This window comes from Capsella rubella, unplaced genomic scaffold (assembly GCF_000375325.1).
Source record: "Capsella rubella cultivar Monte Gargano unplaced genomic scaffold, Caprub1_0 scaffold_6, whole genome shotgun sequence".
Lineage (NCBI taxonomy): Eukaryota > Viridiplantae > Streptophyta > Magnoliopsida > Brassicales > Brassicaceae > Capsella > Capsella rubella.
This window is the reverse complement of record NW_006238918.1, coordinates 13874402-13893121: the sequence shown is the minus strand read 5'-3', so window position 1 is coordinate 13893121 and position 18720 is coordinate 13874402. Positions and strand designations below refer to the sequence as shown.

Here is an 18720-nt window from a genome sequence, read left to right as displayed (position 1 = left end):
ATAATAAATGAGGGTAATTTAGTCATTTTGTACATTAAAGAGGATATTTTTGAAAATGAACACCTAGAGAGAGTATTTGTAGAAAAGGGTACCATAATAATGGTTAGTTGTGCAAATCTCCCTAAATTTTTTACCCGAAGTGGGATACTGTACATACAATGTTTTTAAACCAATTGAATAATATAAAGGAGTTTAAAAAAATTCAAATTGCAACATATGCTAAAAATATATATTTTTATTATACATATATTTTATGTAACAAAATAAATTAAAAACACTCATAAGAACATATAAATTTAGAAGAAGAAAAAGATATGGAAAATGATATTCAAATTTTTAAGAAGATATTTTAGTAAATTTTTTAAAATAGGATAAATATTAGTTTCTATTTTTTAAAATAAAAAAAAATATCAATAGCCTCGGTTGTAAATAGTTTGGAAGTATAGGATTTATTTAAAAAACTGTTTTAAAAATGTTAATATAGATATCATGACATACTGATTTATAATATAATAATATAAAATATCATGATATATAAACATATATATACCAACGTTTTGTTTAATATATATCATTATATACTAGTATATAGTTTAAAAGATGTAAGAAAAATTGAATGTGGAGGAGAGATGCATAGAACCAACAATATTTTTTCATAATTAGGTATAATTGATTTCATCAGTATTTACTATTTTTCCATTCTCCCTTTGACTTAATTATTTTAAAGTCAAATGGTATCTAGTGCAATTTCTGTAAAAATTTCATGGAGATTTCATTTTCGCTGGAGACAAGTGTGATCACTCTACTAGTATATGATAAAATTATATTTTCAGGGTTTGCTTATACGTGTGCCGATTGTATATGTATTTTATATAGTTTCTATTAGGTTTAATAGATTGATTAAGAAAAGACATAATTGATTAACCTAATAATGGTCCGATGTCTTGTTTATGATACATCCCTTCATGATTGTTGACAAAGAGCCTATGCTATACTATATCTAATATAAGGGCTTTGACCAATGCAACGTCAGTAATTCATGGACAAAAAGAGTTATACGAACCTTTGTGTCTAATATTTCTTTGTGAAAACGTAGATGTTTCAAAACATTTACAACGAAAAATTAATCTATATTATTTAAATATCATACTGTCTAATATAAAGTAGAATCCATCTAAAAGATGGGTTATTTATTTTCAAAATAAAATTAAAATTAAAATTTTATCATAAACATATTATATTGAAAGTATTTAAAAAGAAATTTAGACCTAATTTTTATAATATTTTTTTATATTTTTTTATAATTACTATCATTTTTCCTTTAGAATTACTACTAAGTAATAGTTAAATTTCATGAATATTTATTTTTCTTCTTTCTATTTTGAAAATATTTTTGGTTTGAAAATTAATTTATATAATTTTTATCACTAATTTCTGATATTTTTCAACATCTTATCAGTTTAATTAACACATGTCACGATCTTATTAATGACTAATTTTAAATATCCAACTTTATATAATAAAATATAATAATAAATAAAATCCAATTAAAACAAAAGGAGATAGTAGACTCTTCATGCAATGATTATGTTCTCATGATCTAAGATCCTTCGCATGATCCAAACTTTTTTTTATGCCTCTTGAACAAATAATTCTGAGTATCACAAATCGAAACTTCACACAGTCACACAATGTATAAAACACTTTGATCATCAATTTTAACCAGTGTATAGAACGACGGAAAACGCGTCTTAATTAATTGGTGCTTACACTTTTTTAAAAAGAAAGCCCAGTAGGCAATAAAAAAAGAAAGCCCATACTTAATAGGCTAAATAAAACTTGAGGCCCATATTACATTTTTTTAAACACTTTTTAAGTTTTTTCAATTTTCCTCACGTTATCGTTTCTGTTATCTCTCTGATTACCTTTTCTGCAAAACTCTGTACGTCAAAAAAACAAAAAACTCCAAACCCTTTTTGGGACAAATCGTAATTTGAGAAACCTTTCGTATGGCATTAACCGATCGAAATTGAGAAAAAAAAAGAAAGCTTCAAAATGTCAACGACGACGAACACCACAGAATCGGATTCATCATCTCTACCTTCTACTCGCGTCGGCAGATCAAACTCCGACGGAATCATCGACACGACACCGTTTCTTCCTCCAACCGTATCACGAACCATAAGCGTAGATGAAGAAGAATCGAATCCGATTCATCGATCCGCTAGACGACAAGGTCTAAGAGAAGCAGCGAGGTTCTTACGTCACGCCGGTAGCCGGAGGATGATGCGTGAACCGTCGATGCTCGTTAGAGAAACCGCGGCTGAGCAATTGGAAGAGAGACAGAGTGATTGGGCGTATTCTAAACCTGTGGTGTTTCTCGACATTTTGTGGAATCTAGCTTTTGTTGCGATCGGTGTTGCTGTTCTGATTCTTAGCCGTGACGAGAGGCCTAATGTGCCGTTGAGAGTTTGGGTTGTTGGTTATGGGATTCAGTGCTGGTTACATATGGCTTGTGTTTGTGTTGAGTATAGGCGGAGGAGACGGCGGCGTAGGGGAGGTATGCGTCAACGGTCTTTATCTTCATCTTCTTCAGAGGATGGTGGTGGTCTTGGGTTTACTAATTCGTCGCAGCAGTATGTTTCGTTAGCTCAATTGGAAGATAGAGGAAGTACTAGGTATTGAATTTTGTTTAACTGTTTTGGATTTGATTAGTGCTTTGTTTGATTTGGAACCAGTGTTTATAATTTCGAATTGGGAGAAGCTAGAGATGAGACTTGTTCTCTGTATATATAGATTTTGATCTAAGGAATCTAATTTTTTTAGGTTAATGTTAGTTGATGCGTTATTGTATCTGTGAGTCCATGTAACATTTCGTGTGACCTCTTTCATATTGATATCAGCTTTTGTTCTTGCAAAGTATGAAGTTCAAGTCTGACCTTTTTCATATTGATCCACAATGTTGATGGTCTCAGTAATCCTGCGAAGCATTTAGAATCAGCAAACACAATGTTCTCATTCATCTGGTGGATTATTGGATTCTACTGGGTTTCAGCAGGAGGCCAAACACTATCTGGTGACTCTCCTCAGCTATATTGGTATGTTTCTTGTTTTGAGTCTCTTTGAAGTTGTATCTTTGTGGGAGTTATTGAAACAAACTTTTACTTTGGTGTTTTTGACTTGCAGGCTGTGTATCATTTTTCTCGGTTTCGATGTGTTCTTTGTCGTGTTCTGTGTTGCGCTGGCTTGTGTTATCGGCCTTGCTGTTTGCTGCTGTCTTCCATGTATAATTGCAATTCTATATGCTGTTGCCGACCAGGTAAAGCTCTCTTCTACTATACTAACTTCTATTATCGTAACAAATTGTTAAAGTTTAGAACCTGTTCTTTCATCTACATAGAATTAGTAAATCCAACTTCAAATCATGATCTCCATTTATTATCTTGTGATGCGAATTTGTGCAAAACAGGAGGGAGCATCAAAGAACGATATTGATCAAATACCGAAATTCAGATTTAGAAAGAGTAGCAACAATGAAAAGCTCTCAGGTATAATGACGGAATGTGGAACAGATTCACCTATTGAACGCTCGCTTTCTCCAGAAGACACGGTACACTCCCATGTCAACATTCTTATACAGTTTTACATTGTCAAAGTGTGTAGATAGATTGTTAACGGTTAACGGTTAACGCATGGCTTCTTATGATTTCTGAAGGAATGCTGCATTTGTCTATGTGAATATGAAGATGGAGCCGAGCTAAGAGAACTCCCTTGTAACCATCACTTTCATTGCGCTTGCATTGATAAATGGCTTCGTATAAACTCACGTTGTCCGCTCTGCAAGTTTAACATCTTGAAGAACGCAAACGAAGAAGAAGTCTAGTCAAATCACTTTGTGGTTTATAGGATCAGTATCAACCTGAACCATCCCAGACCAGAAAGTTTCAGATATACATATGTAAACTCTGGTTCGTGTTTTAGTGCTGTGTTTAGAGTATGTAGTCCATTATCACCTCCTGTGATTTTTAGTACAGTGCCTTGGGGAAAATGGGAAGTAGTCCTTGCATAGTTCCACTGTACCTGCTCTATTTTTCTTGGTGTGAAACGTGGAAACAGAGCTTTGTGTTTCTCGTTTATTTAATGGAAAAAGTAAAAACATTTAGAAACAAATTGGACCGTCAATTACACAATCTAACGATGTCTACACTGTCGTTCAGTGTTATTAGTTACCAAACGCCGTCGTTATAATGAAAGAAACTAAACGCCGTCGTTTTGATCAGAAAACTAAACGACGTCGTAATGATCAGATAACTAACGACGTCGTAATGATCAGATAACTAAACGACGTCGTAATGATCAGATAACTAAACGACGTCGTAATGATCAGATAACTAAACGACGTCGTAATGCTCAGGATAACTAAACGACGTCGTAATGCTCAGGATAACTAGACGATGTCGTTATGATCAGAAAACTAAACGACGTCGTTATGATCAGAAAACTAAACGACGTCGTTATGATCAGAAAACTAAACGACGTCGTTATGATCAGAAAACTAAACGACGTCGTTATGATCAGAAAAAACTAAACGACGTCGTTTGTCCGTAATAAATATTTTGTCGTTACAATTTGAGTCTTTCAGAAAATTAAAGAATTTACCAAAAAGAAAATAAAGTCAGAGTGTCAGAATATGAAAAGAATCATGGTAACTAAGGTTATTATGGTAATTTAACTGATCACACCTCGTGCTTTTTCCGCGCTTCCCCCAAAAACCCAAAGCTTCCACCTTCTTCGATGGAGAGGGGACAACAAAGTACAAGCTGAAGAAAGCCTCTCTGCAGCTCCCTTCTTCATCTTCTTCTTCTTCTTCGAATTGAAGATTTAAAATAAAGGTCAGAGGCGATTTTTTTGGTTCCAGACTCGTACGGGAGGGAGGCGAAGATGAATTCTCTGTTGCAGCGTTACCGGAACGATCGCCGCAAGCTCCTGGAGTTTCTTATGTCTTCGGGTTTGGTAACGGAGCTTCGTTCCCCTTCTGGTTCTCCTGCTTCCCTTTCTCCGGATGATTTGGATTCTCTTAGCGCCGATTATGTCTTGGATTGCGTGAAATCCGGTGAGTCTATACTCGATACTGAGAAAACGATTTATCCATCTCTGTGTTTAATGGAGTTGTCATCTTCTTAGAATGAATTGTTTTAGTCCGATTTGTTATTTTGGATAAAGGGTTTTAACGCAGCTAGGGTAATGGGCAAAATTGGCTCTCTGCTTAGTTGTTTCGATTTGCCAACTTATAAGAGGAATCTGGTATCTAACTATTACCATTTGCTGTAACACGAACGCAGGTGGTGTAGTTGATGTATCCAAGGGAACGAAGAAATACAATTTTGACTCCTCATACCCTGTAACAGTAAGCAAATCTTTCTACAAGTGATCCGTGTTTGTTGCTGTCTTTGAGTGCATGATTGAACTAAGAAAATTTTGCATATTAAATGGCATCTATTTATAATAGTTATGTGATACAATGGTAACTTTTTCTTGATTGTTTTATTGTTGTCTCGATGGAAAGTATAGTTTTAGTATACACTTCATTTTTATATGATGTACAAGAAAATGTATGTGAAGTAGAGCTGTGACTATCGGAAGTACGTCCGCCTCTCAATTTTATGTGGCTTAAGCCGCTGATGTAAAATACTAGTGCCTTTGTTTATAATAGCACCTGAAGATGATTAGTTTTGGTGATTTGAATTTGCAGATACACTCCGAGTCTAGAGACTCCTTTTTTCTTGTATCAAGTCCAGATATAGCAGGATCTCCTCCTCACCGTATGCCTCCTCCTCCAGTTAACGTGGTAAAATCCAGCAGCACTGGCCCAGACATGTCATGCCACAATGCTTCGTCTACTACTCATTCGTCTAGAGACAGTTATATATTTAAAGAGGAAACACCTGAAAAGAAACCTGTAAAACCTATCAGAATCATCCCTCTTGGCTTGCCACCCTTAAGAACAGGTACTTAGTTAAAGTATTTTTTGTTATGTCCTTCTGTCGTTGTGAATCTTGATTATTTTGTTTAATTATCTTTCGAGTGAACTGATACATGATGTTAGGGATTTTGAAGGGTTATCGGATGATGATTTACGTGAAGCAGGATACGAATTAATGATTGCTTCTATGTTGCTTTCAAGGTACGCTCTCTCGTTTCTCCTTCATACATGTCTATTCTGTGTTGGCTTTGATGCAGCCTTGCATTTGCATAAAAATAATCTGGATAGATCTGTGGTTTCTCTGATAATCTTATGGGTTTTTACAAACAGTGTTGAGGCGTATCCTACTCAGAAAAGAAAGATAGAAAAAAGCTCAAGACTATTGACAAGTTTGAAAAGAAAAGATAAACCACATTTACAGCCTCAGATCTCAAATACACACTCAGAGGTCATCAACATGATCCGTGTCCAAATGCAGGCAAGCTTCAAAATCATCAGTCTTGGTTCACCCTAAGAAACCTATCTAACATAAAAGGAGAAGAGAAAGGTCTCCTGGTTATACTAGTAGCTAGCATTTTGTTAAAACCAAAAAAATTAGCAGTTCTATATATCAACTTTACTTTATTTGCATCACTTGCGCTGAATCTTACCGTGCAGCAGATATTCAATTCCTGACTGTTTCTGCTTTATAGATTTCATCGAAGATGGATACATGCATACGTAGAAATCTGGTACAGTTGGCTACACTAAGGACAGGTGAACAAATTGATCTTCCGCAGTTAGCATTGGGGCTTTTGGTTGGACTATTTAAATCAGATTTTCCTAATGAAAATCTCTACATGAAGTGGAAGACTAGACAGGTGATAATGAACTACAGTACTGTTTATTCTTGTCGCCCTTATGCAACTCTTTGAACCATTTCTTGGATTTCATGGTTTGATGTAGATTATGATAGTATCACGTAAGTTTGGATGAGAAAAAGATAAAATGCTTGGCACAGAGGCATACCTTTTGTACCACAGCTTAAGTTCAAACTTAACCTACTTTAATACGCACATGCAGCTTTTGTGATTTCAGCTTGGCTTGTAAATTTGTTTACTTCTGCAGCATCCTGCTGTCCTGAGGACATTTACTGAAACATGTAGACATGCATATTCAAAATATGTAAAAGGCATCGCAAATATTCTTGACTTTATTGTTACAGCCATTGAATCAAGTGTCTTTTTCCATCGTCAATGTAGGCTAACCTACTAGAAGAAGTCCTCCGTTTCTCTCCTAGTCTGGAGAAAAATGAACGAGCAACTATGAGAAAATGCCTTGCAACGATAAGAGACTCAAAGGTGCGGACTAAATTTGTGATCTGGATGTTTCGTAGCCAACAAGTTTTTTCATCTAATGATATGACTTAACAGACTTCTCTTTCTTGAATCTAAAACTATTTTTGGTTGGCACAGGAATGGGATGTTGTAGTGTCTGCTTCGCTACGGATTGAGGTTCTATCGTCTATAAGACATGTGGCTTCAAAGTTGTCATCACTACCAGGCCGATGCGGTATTGAAGAAGAAACTTACTACTGGACTGCTACCTACCATTTGAACATTAGAATCTATGAGAAATTATTATTTGGTGTATTTGATACTCTTGATGAGGGTCAAGTCATAGAGGTAAATTTTCGTAGTCCTTGTTTTATTCTGTCATTTCTCATGCATAATTTGTCCCTGACGTCATATATATATATTAGGATGCCTCATCGATTCTTTTCCATATGAAATCAATTTGGTCGACATTGGGCATAACTGAGAATTTACATAATGCAATATATGGATGGGTTCTTTTTCAACAGGTACGTCTTATCACTTATTTCCCAGAACTCTGCTTTATCTAACTAATCACTATGCGCTGATGCGCACAAAGTTGGCTTGTTAGAGCTCTGCTTTATCTAACTGATCACTATACCATTGAGTAATATCATATCACCAATAAAGTCAGTCTGTTTCGGGTTTCAATTTGAAGGTATATAAACTCAAGTACACCTGTGGCATGTGTAATATGTATAAAATAGATATAATAATCTTGTTTAGGGAAGCTAGAATTTAGGACACCTAAACTCACAGTTGGATAAACTAGAACCTAAACTCACAGTTAAATACAATGCCAGGTTGAGTTTTCTGATATGTTGTTTGATCTTCATTCTTCACTGCACCGATGCTTGTATGTTTTCATATATAATGTATCTCAGACAAGAGTTTAAGTAGCCATCACATGTGCTCCTTTCCTGGGAAGTTTGTGTGCACAGGTGAACCATCTCTTCTAGGGAGCGCAATTGAGGAGTTGCATAAAGTTACTTCTGCTGAAAGGGGCAACAGGAAGGAAGATCTTTATTTAAATCATCTAGTATGTTCAAGGCAAACCAATGGAACTGACATACACTTAGGTCTCGTGAAGGCTATTTTCACTTCAGTTAGTGCTTGGTGTGATGATAAACTTCAGGACTACCATCTACACTTTGGTAAGGTCAGTTCCCAATCTATGATAACGACCTTATAATTTACATAATTTTGCATATTCTTTTCAATTTTCCTTGCCAAAATTCTTACATGTTTTTTTTGGTAGTATATCCTTTTGCCATAAATTAATCCTTTTTCCTCATAATCAAGATAATTGGATTTTGCTACTTCCTAACTCCTCAAGCGAAATACTCTTTTCATCTCTATTGTAAATTTATCTGCTCGAATTTGTTTTTGCAATTACATCAGGACATAATAAGCATCATGTTTTTAATTAATTTTTTGGTCGACTATGTCTCCTCAGAAACCTCGTGATTTTGGAATGCTTGTCAGCTTGGCATCGACAGTTGGACTTCCTCCATCTGACTGTACCAGAAGTGAGGTTGGCGTTTCTGATCATCACTGTATTATTAATATCTGTTTAACAACAAACTTTTCTTTCTTTGGTCTTTCCTATTAAATCTTTACATGTGTTGACTTTTGAAAAAATATTCAGTTAGAGTTAACATTCTTGACAAAACGCGTACGGAAATTCTCCTTGAGTCCCATACTAGAAGTTTCAAACTAGCTTTTTCTGGGGTGACTATGTTTTATGTATACAGTGTGTGGTTGCTATAAAAACCTTCCTAGTTGGATATAAAGAAAGGAACTGCATATATATTATCTAGTTTGGGCTTGTGATGAGGAGGAATACTTGGGTGATTGTCGTTGATAGATATTTTTTTCTTTCTCTTGCAGCTTATCAAGCTAGATACGTTGAGTGATGATGTTAGTGATAAGATACAATCCTATGTTCAGAACTCTATCAAAGGTGCATGTGCAAGGGTGAGTTTGTCTTTAATTACTTGTACAGCTATACTGTATAAGGCACTTCTTTTATCGTTCTGTCATATGATGTAAACATTTACTTAAATCCGATATTCAATCCTCCTAGGCGGCACATTTTGCTTACGTGAAATCTCATGGTGAGCGTACACATGCTCTAGCTCTACTTGCAAATGAACTGAGCGTCATCGCGAAAGTAGAGATCAATGAGTTTGTCCCAGTGTTCTCCAAATGGTTGCCCGAATGTATGATGATCTCGGCCATGCTGCTACATCGGTTTTATGGAGAAAGACTGGTTTGTCCCTAACCATTTTCAATGCATAACAGGAAAAGTTAGTTAATGGTATCTATATTTACGATTGATCTTGTTCTACTGGAGCAGACGCCTTTTCTCGAAGGAGTTTCATCCCTCTCTGGTGATGTTAGGAAAGTAGTCCCTGCTGCTCATATGTTACAGGAAGAGTTAACTCAACTGTATAACAGCCATAGCAGATCCAAGTTGCGCAAACCTTACCTCCACAAATTGAAGAATTATGAGGTCAATAGATAATTCTTATATCAACTGGAAACAAAATTATATTACTTCTCAGTTTTATGGTTTACTAATTAAATTAAACATGTCAAATAACTCATTAAGAGACTATCCATTTGTCAATGTGCAGATAGAAAAGGTTATCAAACCAGTAATGCTGGACTGGCTTATCTCTCAACATGATCATATCTTACAATGGACTAGGCGAGCTTTTGAAATTGAGGTTATATATTCTGAGCAAAAAAGATTTTACATGTTGATTGCTGTTGACAGTAGATAGACATTAAATCTGGGCCATAAGGGGAACTTATTTTGATGGATCACTATAAACTTCATATGGTCAGTATTGAGAAAAAAATTTGAAAAAAAAATTACAATATATATAGTTTTAGGTGATGATATCAAGAATAAAGAAGGATACGAGTTGTCAGAAATGAGTAACATATACAGACTTCCCATCACTTTTCGTAATCCAAATCCAAAGTATGGAAGAAGAACTTTAATCTTAAGGCTTTTCCATGAGCAGGAGTGGGAGCCTCTATCAGTTCAGCAAAGACATGCTGCATCAATCGTTGAAATATTCAGGATCATAGAAGAGGTATATGTGTCTACATACTTCCATGATATCATGGTTTTGAATAATCTGCAAACTGTAGGGTCATCGGAAAAATAAACCTAGTTCAGTATGCCAAAACATGTTTCATTGCTTTGGGTTACCTCTAGATTTACTTGTTAGTTTTGTTTAAGTTCTTACTCTATTCGTAGCATGATTCTTCCAGCTTTACTTAGTAGTGTTGCACATAATTTATTTGCTGTCTTACTATCTCATTTCACTTGCTCTGCAGACTGTGTCTCAGTTGTTTGGTTTACATCTACCTGTTGATATTACACATCTCCAAGCTCTTCTCTCATTAATTTACCATAGCTTGGATACATATCTACAGAGAGTTTTCGATCAACTAGGTATTGGCCAACTCTACATCTTTTTGACAGTTGTTACTGAGTTGTGTTCTTGCTTTACCATGAAATATGCTATGTAAGATTATTCTCTTAGGTTGATACCCAGAGAAATGCTTGAGCTGAGGCTTAATTGTGTCTGGTAGATTATATGCAGCCTACAGGTTCTAGTGTTGTGTTTCTTTGTATAAGACTTTCTTGAGATTAGCATTTTAGTATATATATATATATATAATCTCTTGTCCAAAGAAAAGGTGGAATGAAATCATTTTTGAATACTTTATTAAATTAAGCTGACTTTTCAGAAGCATACTGCCATACTGATATATTAACCACATGCCTCTATCTGCAGTTGACAAGAAGTTTCTGTATCCGTCAGCTCCCCCTTTAACTCGATTCACAGACACTGTAATGCCGGTAATGAAGAGGAAGTCCCTTGAGTTTTGTGAGCCAGATAATAAAATAGTTAAGAAATTAGATGAACTGACAATACCGAAACTATGCATAATATTGAATACACTCTGTGTAAGTGTGTTCTTTCAAACTAAATTGTCATATGTCCTTTTGAAAACTAGACACTAGACACTAGCTTCAATTTTCTTATTCTTTCCTTTCTGTGTTCGTGGATCAGTATATTCAGAAACAAATCAGTGCAACAGAAGATGGAATAAGGAAATCATTGTCACTTGTTAGAGCCTCTCTTGACAAGAGATCAAGTACGCTTTTGCACTTTTGATTATACGCTTTTCTCTTCAATTTTGGTGGTTGTCTAGTATTGAAATGTGCATTGGCGGATTCATTTGCGTATTGTTTCAGAAATCGAGGCTGAGGAAGCTGAAGTGGAGAATTCATTGACGCATAGTGAAGCTGTTGATGAACTCTTTTCTACCACCTATGATAGCCTCAGGGAAACCAATGCCAATTGCATAACCAAAACCCGTGACCTAATTGGTAAGCTAATACATAGTCTCATGTTCATCTGCAGCACTTTAAAATTTTGATATAAGCTGAAAAATCTGTCCAAACTTAAACTATTTTCGACAACTCAAGCGTCACGATTCAAATTGTCTGATTGCATAATTTTCTTATCTACAAACAAGATTGATTAACATTTTTGTACTATTTGCAGATGCACATAAGATGCATTAGCAAATTTTCAGTTGTTCTTTGAGATACTCAGTGAATAAGCCATACATATTATTCACGTTTCAGTTTGTTTTGCAAACATAGGCATTCCTATTTTATCAGCTGACCCTCATGGATGAGCGAGAAACTGATAATGTTGGATGGATTGTGTTACTTTTAAAAGTTTTGTGTTATCGAAGACACAGAACTTGGTTTACATCTGTTTTCTGTATTTATTGTTGCTCTGTGTCAGGGGCAAGAGCAATATTCTGGGATCTGAGAGACATGTTCCTTGTACAGTTGTACAATGGCACAGTTGAAGACGCCCGTTTGGAAAGAATTCTCCCTCACGTTGACTCTGTAAACAACAGTTTTATTTCTCTAGTTGAGCCGTCTCTATTAAGCACGAACTAACACTAAGAAATGCAATGGACAGGTCCTTGATAGGGTATGCAGTTTGAGTTATGAGGACTCACGGGATATGGTGGTTTTAAGCATCTGCCGATCCGCTTTGGTTACACTTCATTTCCTTTTGCATATCGAAACCAGTTAACTAACTTCAACCTATTTTATACTCATCGAATTTATGTGCTTCTCTTACATAGGAAGCTTATGTTCGAGTACTACTTGATGGAGGACCAACCCGTGCATTTTCGGATTCAGACATCACCTTAATGGAAGAAGATCTCAGTATTTTGAAAGTATGTGACCTATGTTCTTAATTTGAAGTTCTGTACTATTATGCTGAAATTAGATTATCCCAACCAAAGTTTTTGAGCTATCATCTTCCTATACTCTCTTCATTCAGTTAGTTTAAGATAAAGACCTTTTTTCAAAGCTAGAAATTTAGTTTTGCTATCTTGATTTTGGGGCTCCGCAATTTTCCCTTTGAAATAAACCCAGCCTCAATGCACTAATCTCTGGCATGCATCCTTGTAGGAGTTCTTCATTGCCGATGGAGAGGGTCTACCTCGTTCATTAGTTGAGCAAGAAGCAAAACAGGCGAGAGAGATCCTCGACCTGTACTCTCTCGAGGTAAATATATTTGCTGACATGAGAGTTGCAAAGTTAGTTTCCTTTCTTAGAAAATTTGAGACACTTAGCATTTTTCGGGATATGTCCATTTTATGTGGCAGACCGATATGCTAATTCAGATGCTAATGACTGCGAGCGAGCTCATCAACATGGGAGTGAGTTCAGAACAGCGACGCCTGGAGGATGCACAAACTCTCGTTAGAGTTCTTTGCCACAAGAAAGACCGTAATGCCTCGAAGTTCCTAAAGCGCCAGTACGAGCTCCCTATGTCATCAGGTAAAAACCACATACACACCACTAGAGGAATTGGACTATCTTTAGATAAGAAATAGAAATTTCATTAGGATTATTACAAGTCAGAGAGCTACAATTGTTTTGAACTAAAAAAAACTTAAATGATTCTGTATCAACATTGCCTCTCTAAAAGAACCATTGATTCTGCTATTTGTTGCAGAGTATGAAGATGTGACATCGAATCTGCCCGCCTTATCTGAAATCGTTAGAAGCACATCCACCCGCTGGAGCACAACAAGCCAGAATAGTTTCAGTTCCATTAAGAAGAAGATTCAGGAGGCAACATCTGAAATGAGGAACAACTCTGGATGGTAGAATCTGTGTGTTTAGGTGCCTTTGTACCCCAACTTAATGAACCTCCATTGTTTTTATAACGGAACATCGTCCCATTTTCCTCCCGGGGCAGCTTAATGATTTACCTTTTCAATGGTATCAGTTAATTTCCTGCAGATACAACAAAGCCTGTGACCTGAAAACCGTTTTCATTTTCCGAGTTCAAGCCATGGCCCATCATGGTTACTGGAGTTATTCTCCTCCATGGGCTCTGCTTTTAGATCAGAACTTTGTTCTCCCTCTCTGGTAACTGCTTCTTGTCTGTCGTCATCCTCTTCCTCTTCAACACCCAACTCTTCCTCTCTTCTAGCTCGTTTAACCCCAATGGAAACCCCAAACAACCTCGGAGTCAAATCTTCATCAAGCTTTAGACCAATCCCTGTATCTATCCCAATGTCTTCAGTCATCCCTTGTTTCTCCGGCAAAAGATCCAGTGGTCTCCCTTCTGGTAACAAATTCGCACAATCTGCTTGACCAGGTGTGAAATTCGCCATTAATGTATAGATATTAGCATACAAGCCTTTTAGCTTTGTCAACTCTTGACTCAACTGCCTATTCTCTTTCCTCAACCTCTCGTTCTCCTCAACCAGCTCCGGCGCAGTAGTACAGCTAGTTGTCCTCTGCAGACCAACACCAACCACTCCTGTAGCAGCAGCCGCAGCCGCAGGCGAAGAATTAGACGATATCACCTGCTCTTCTCCAGAGTTGGACGGAGAAACAGCGTGAGCTACAACAGGAGCCGCTGCAACAGTAACAGCTGAAGCCGCTACTGCAGCCGCAGCCGCTGCAGCTGCGGCAGCCATAGCAGGCTGAGAGATTTTCCGCCGTTGAATATCCCGGAGCAGAATCTTCTCACCTCTCTTAAAACAATCATTAGAAAACTCCCAACGATCTGGAACAACTTTTCGAAATCCCTAAAAACCAATATCACACCAAATAAGAACCACTACTTATGCTAATAAAAATCTGAGATACTGATTCAAACTTTAAATTGAGACTCACGTAAGTATTGAGCTGACGAACAAAACTTGAGAAATTGTTATGTTTGAAATACTTGGGAAGAAGATCTCTTGCGAATTCAGCTGGTCGCCACACAATAAAAGTGGTTCCATCATCGTTCCACGAAATCAATTCGTCGTAAACAGGATCATCCACAAGCTGATACGTTTTCGTCAAAAAAGGCGTCGGAATCGACCTCTGCGAATCTCCTCCACCCCCACCCCCACCGCCGCCGCCACTACCACCACCGCCGGCACCACATCCACTACTTCCACCACTATTCCCAGCGCTACAACCCGCTCCACCGCCGCCAACTCCGGCTACAGTCGGACTTTCTCCGGTTTGTTCCCCCGGCATGAGTTATTAGATCCCAAACACACACCCAATAAAAATCTCAGCTTTAACAATCCCAATACCCGAAATTAAGATTGCCAATATAGGAAATGAGCTAAAGAAAACCAAATCCAAAAATGTTGTAAGCTTGGAATCATAAAGATCCAAAAAGATGAAACTATAGACACAGATGAGGAAAGGAAACGTCTTTCACAAAACCCATTAGAAACCAAATCCAAAAAGAAACTTCTTTCTCTTGACGCAATCTTTTTTCTCTCCACCAACCAAACAAAAAGAGATTGTCACAATCCCAGACAGAACCCACGATGATCACGAAGCTTAGAGAGAGAGAGAGAGAGATTGTGTGTGATTTATGTTGAGAAGTTCTAGAATGTTCTGGGAGAGACGTATTGATAAGAAAGAGAGAGAGAGAGAGGAGAGATGAAGAGAGACAGATCGGGAAGTTCCAGAAGACAACAACAACAACGAAAAGAAAAACAAAGGAGAGAAGAAGAGAAGGGTAAAAATGGAATTTTTGAAAAAGTTAGGGTAAAGGGGACCACGAAGAAGAAGAAGGGAAAGAGTATAGGAATGTGCGAGAAGAAGAGAGCGTATGTGGCTTTCCTTTACTTTTTCCAGAAGTTTCTTCTTTCTTCTTCTAATATTTTTTTTTTTTTTTTTTTAACTTTATTTATAACGTTTGATATGTTTTTGTTGACCAAAGAAACGTTTGATATGTTTTTGATAACAATTTTTTAGTTAATTTGAGTGGAATAAAGTGCTAATTAATTGTGGAGTTGACTCTTTTTTTTTTTTCTTTTGGTAATATTATGTTACATTATTAATCAGAACTCTAAATTCCAAAATTCGTATATACAATATTGTGATTTATGAACTTAACTTAATTCGAGCACATGATTCTCCTAAAAAAATCGAGCATTCGTTTTACTTGAGAGCATATCAAATATTTGAATAGAAGAAAACAAGTGTTGCAATTGTAGATCATTTCTCAGTCATCAAGAAACACAACAAACATAGGGCTATAAAGAGTCTATCGATTGTTTCTTTCAATAAAAATTAAATAGTCCATTTTAATTTCATAAATAATATTTTTTCCTCATGTAAAAAATTTGTATAAAAACATAAATATTTATAAAGTAATAAAATCAATTCTTAGAATTTTATTTGTTTTTCAAGTTTTCTTATGTTTAAAAGAAATCATAGAGTCACGTTTTATTAATTCTCATTTAAGTGGATAAAATTTCTTAAGTATAATAACACATAATTTCATTGCTTAGATGAACATTAAGTAAAGTAAGTAAATCTCTAAAGTATTTCAAAAAACATGTTCAGTGCATTTTCTTAGCGAAAAATGCCAAAATCTTCCGAATTGTTCAGTGCATTGCAAAACAATGCTAACATATAGAACAGAAGAAGACATCGGTCTCTAGCATTGTTATTGGTTCAGATCTAGAATTCCATTATTTAGATGATCGATATTCTGAATTTTATGGAACTATGTTCAAATTTTAATATATATAAAAAAACATAAAGAAAAATCTTATAACCAAAAAATGTGGGATTAGTACTAAGTTTGAAGAAAAATACAGAATTAAACTTTCAAATATTGTTTACCAATAAAAAACTAAGACTGATATATAATTATGTCATGTTATTTAATTCAGATATCACATTTTTTTAGTTTTTGATCATATTTAAAATTAAGTTTCTGCTATCATTTTCTTATCTCATTTTCGAATTATTTTTAATTATCATATTATACATACAATTAATAAAAATATAGATTTTATTTATATGTTGTGATTAAAAAAAATAAAGATAGAGATAAATGAAGAAAAATATGTGTGTTTAATGGACCAAAGTTTTGTGTGAAATATTTTCTTGAATAAAATTTAAATATTTACATTCCAACTGAACAAATTATATATTCATGGAGCTACTAATTTATGAAACAGAACTTGAATATAAAAACTAAAATAAAAAAAAACCATTACAAGATTTAATTACCAAATAAATCTCTTGCAAAGTTTATATCCAGACAAGATGGCCGAGAGTGCCAAAACCAAAAAAGCAGAGAATGACATTGAAACTGAAACACTCGAACAGTTTCTTAGTGTTTTTAACACATCCTCGTTACTATGTTGGATCCACGCAATTGCCACAGAGGAAGATGATACTAGTAGATAACATATAACCTGATCATGTAATTAATTAGCTTAAGACTTCTTACAATATTAATTAACTATTGACTACTATTGTATTGTATAGTAATTAATCAGTTAATACCTGGTCAAATATAAAGGTGATGTAATCGGAGAGAGGCTCAGAGATTAAAACTCCTCTGTGAGTAATATCACAAACTCCTTTGAATGTTTGCAAACATGTATACACGAATCCTGTCACTGCTACTCCAAAACAATACCTGCATTTATATATACAATTTTTTTCGTTTTATTTTAATATTTTAAGAAACTTAAGTATAAAACAATATCATTAAAAAATAAAATTTTAATAAATATTTTTAATGGTACGTTCATTTTTCATGCATAGTATAGATAATTTGAATTGTATACTATACACTTTTGATCTCTTACGTTTTAGGGAAATCATTACTAAAAATAGCCTATTTATAAATTAATAATTCTTTTTTTGACAATTTTTTATAATAAAACGTCATTATAGAGGTTAAAGAAAAATGATAATCTAGAATCTTTACCTTTTTTTTTCAAAGAAAGAAAAAAGAAAACTCTAAACTTTAATTCCAAATCCCAACCCATAAAAACTTGAATTTAAACCTTACTAGTTACTAAAATTCTATTTCTTTAAGTCATAAAATCATCCAACGTAGTCTACATTTAAAGATTTTTATATTCAGTTATTCCTTATTTTTCTAGTTGTAGCATTGATATGTGAAATAACGATAAATATAATCAAAACTGCTTGGAAATAACAAAACATCATTTTCTATGAAACAATAGAATTATATAAAAATATGAGTATTATTAGTAGTATTATTAAACAATGAATTAAAGAAGATAAGGTTTCTTACAAAAGTTCAGGATATGAAGCAAAACTCGAGGAGTTGTGTGTCAGATGTCTCCTCGAAGGCCGATGAACATTCACCGCTAACGAAAGAGCTGAGACGAAACATAGAACCAAAGCTATAAACCGGAGAACCAAACCGATCACATGAACCGACGCTCGCCTCCGTGAGCTGAATCTTGATGTTGACGGCGGTGCAGAGTAAGCAAACGAAGACGGCGGCGTTGGAACTGAGGCCGCAGGTGACGCCGTTACTGAACCCTCCGATGATGGTCCATAGGTGATTACTACTACGTGATCTTTAAGCTCTTTCATCTATATGACTTTTTGAGTAGTGTGTATAATTATTGTAAGAGATTGACTATTTTATATGAAGTTTTGTAATTAGAGATATATTATTAAAGATTTGAGTGGTTGGTTGCATTGGAAATAAAGATTTTTACGTGGAAGTTTCAAGGAAATTTTGTTAGACTTTTATATATATCTTTTCCATGCTATAATCTTATACTATGGAAGATGACAAAAAAAAAAAAAAAGCCTTATACTATGGACTATGGTTGTATGAACAATATAAGTCAATAAATAACTGTTAAAAAACAAAATTTCTAGTTTGACTAAATTTATTTTGCTAGATAATGTCTACTTAATTAGGATAATTGTAATTCAATTCATAGTTTTGTATATATCTAATTCGCTAATTCATAAAATATCCAATAGTGAGTTAGCTAGTGCTA

General features: G+C 35.1%; 4 protein-coding genes across 6 annotated transcripts; 2 read left to right on the top strand and 2 right to left on the bottom strand.

The window, feature by feature from the left end:
• The first annotated feature begins 1936 nt into the window (after positions 1-1936).
• LOC17883897 (E3 ubiquitin-protein ligase At4g11680) lies at positions 1937-4170 on the top strand. Its single transcript, XM_006287839.2, has 5 exons — positions 1937-2678; positions 2976-3098; positions 3187-3319; positions 3470-3610; positions 3716-4170. Exons 1-5 carry the CDS (start codon positions 2056-2058, stop codon positions 3881-3883), a joined length of 1188 nt encoding a protein of 395 aa, XP_006287901.1. The 5' UTR covers positions 1937-2055; the 3' UTR covers positions 3884-4170.
• A 610-nt stretch (positions 4171-4780) lies between these two features.
• On the top strand, positions 4781-13698 carry LOC17883429. Of its 3 annotated transcripts, none has more exons than XM_023780142.1 (26): positions 4781-5113; positions 5343-5407; positions 5753-6008; positions 6118-6184; positions 6314-6461; positions 6676-6843; positions 7225-7323; positions 7438-7647; positions 7725-7826; positions 8267-8497; positions 8795-8872; positions 9229-9315; positions 9425-9610; positions 9698-9853; positions 9978-10070; positions 10374-10445; positions 10693-10810; positions 11157-11221; positions 11436-11520; positions 11621-11755; positions 12183-12289; positions 12366-12443; positions 12535-12630; positions 12869-12964; positions 13066-13240; positions 13419-13698. In XM_023780142.1, the coding sequence occupies exons 1-26, from the start codon at positions 4942-4944 to the stop codon at positions 13571-13573; spliced, it is 3300 nt and encodes a 1099-aa protein (XP_023635910.1). In that variant the 5' UTR covers positions 4781-4941; the 3' UTR covers positions 13574-13698. The 3 variants fall into 3 exon arrangements, with proteins under 3 accessions (XP_023635910.1, XP_006286936.1, XP_023635911.1); XM_006286874.2 differs by having other exon boundaries at positions 11157-11329; XM_023780143.1 differs by lacking the exons at positions 4781-5113; positions 5343-5407 and having other exon boundaries at positions 5913-6008; positions 6107-6184; positions 11157-11329.
• LOC17884255 (heat stress transcription factor B-2b) lies at positions 13621-15552 on the bottom strand. The gene is made up of 2 exons (XM_006287907.2): positions 14594-15552; positions 13621-14505 (listed from the first exon to the last, which is right to left on the bottom strand). Exons 1-2 carry the CDS (start codon positions 14945-14947, stop codon positions 13741-13743), a joined length of 1119 nt encoding a protein of 372 aa, XP_006287969.1. The 5' UTR covers positions 14948-15552; the 3' UTR covers positions 13621-13740.
• A 1369-nt stretch (positions 15553-16921) lies between these two features.
• LOC17883445 (CASP-like protein 4A4) lies at positions 16922-18335 on the bottom strand. Its single transcript, XM_006288586.2, has 3 exons — positions 17994-18335; positions 17231-17366; positions 16922-17139 (listed from the first exon to the last, which is right to left on the bottom strand). Exons 1-3 carry the CDS (start codon positions 18299-18301, stop codon positions 16948-16950), a joined length of 636 nt encoding a protein of 211 aa, XP_006288648.1. The 5' UTR covers positions 18302-18335; the 3' UTR covers positions 16922-16947.
• Between the last annotated feature and the right edge of the window lie 385 nt (positions 18336-18720).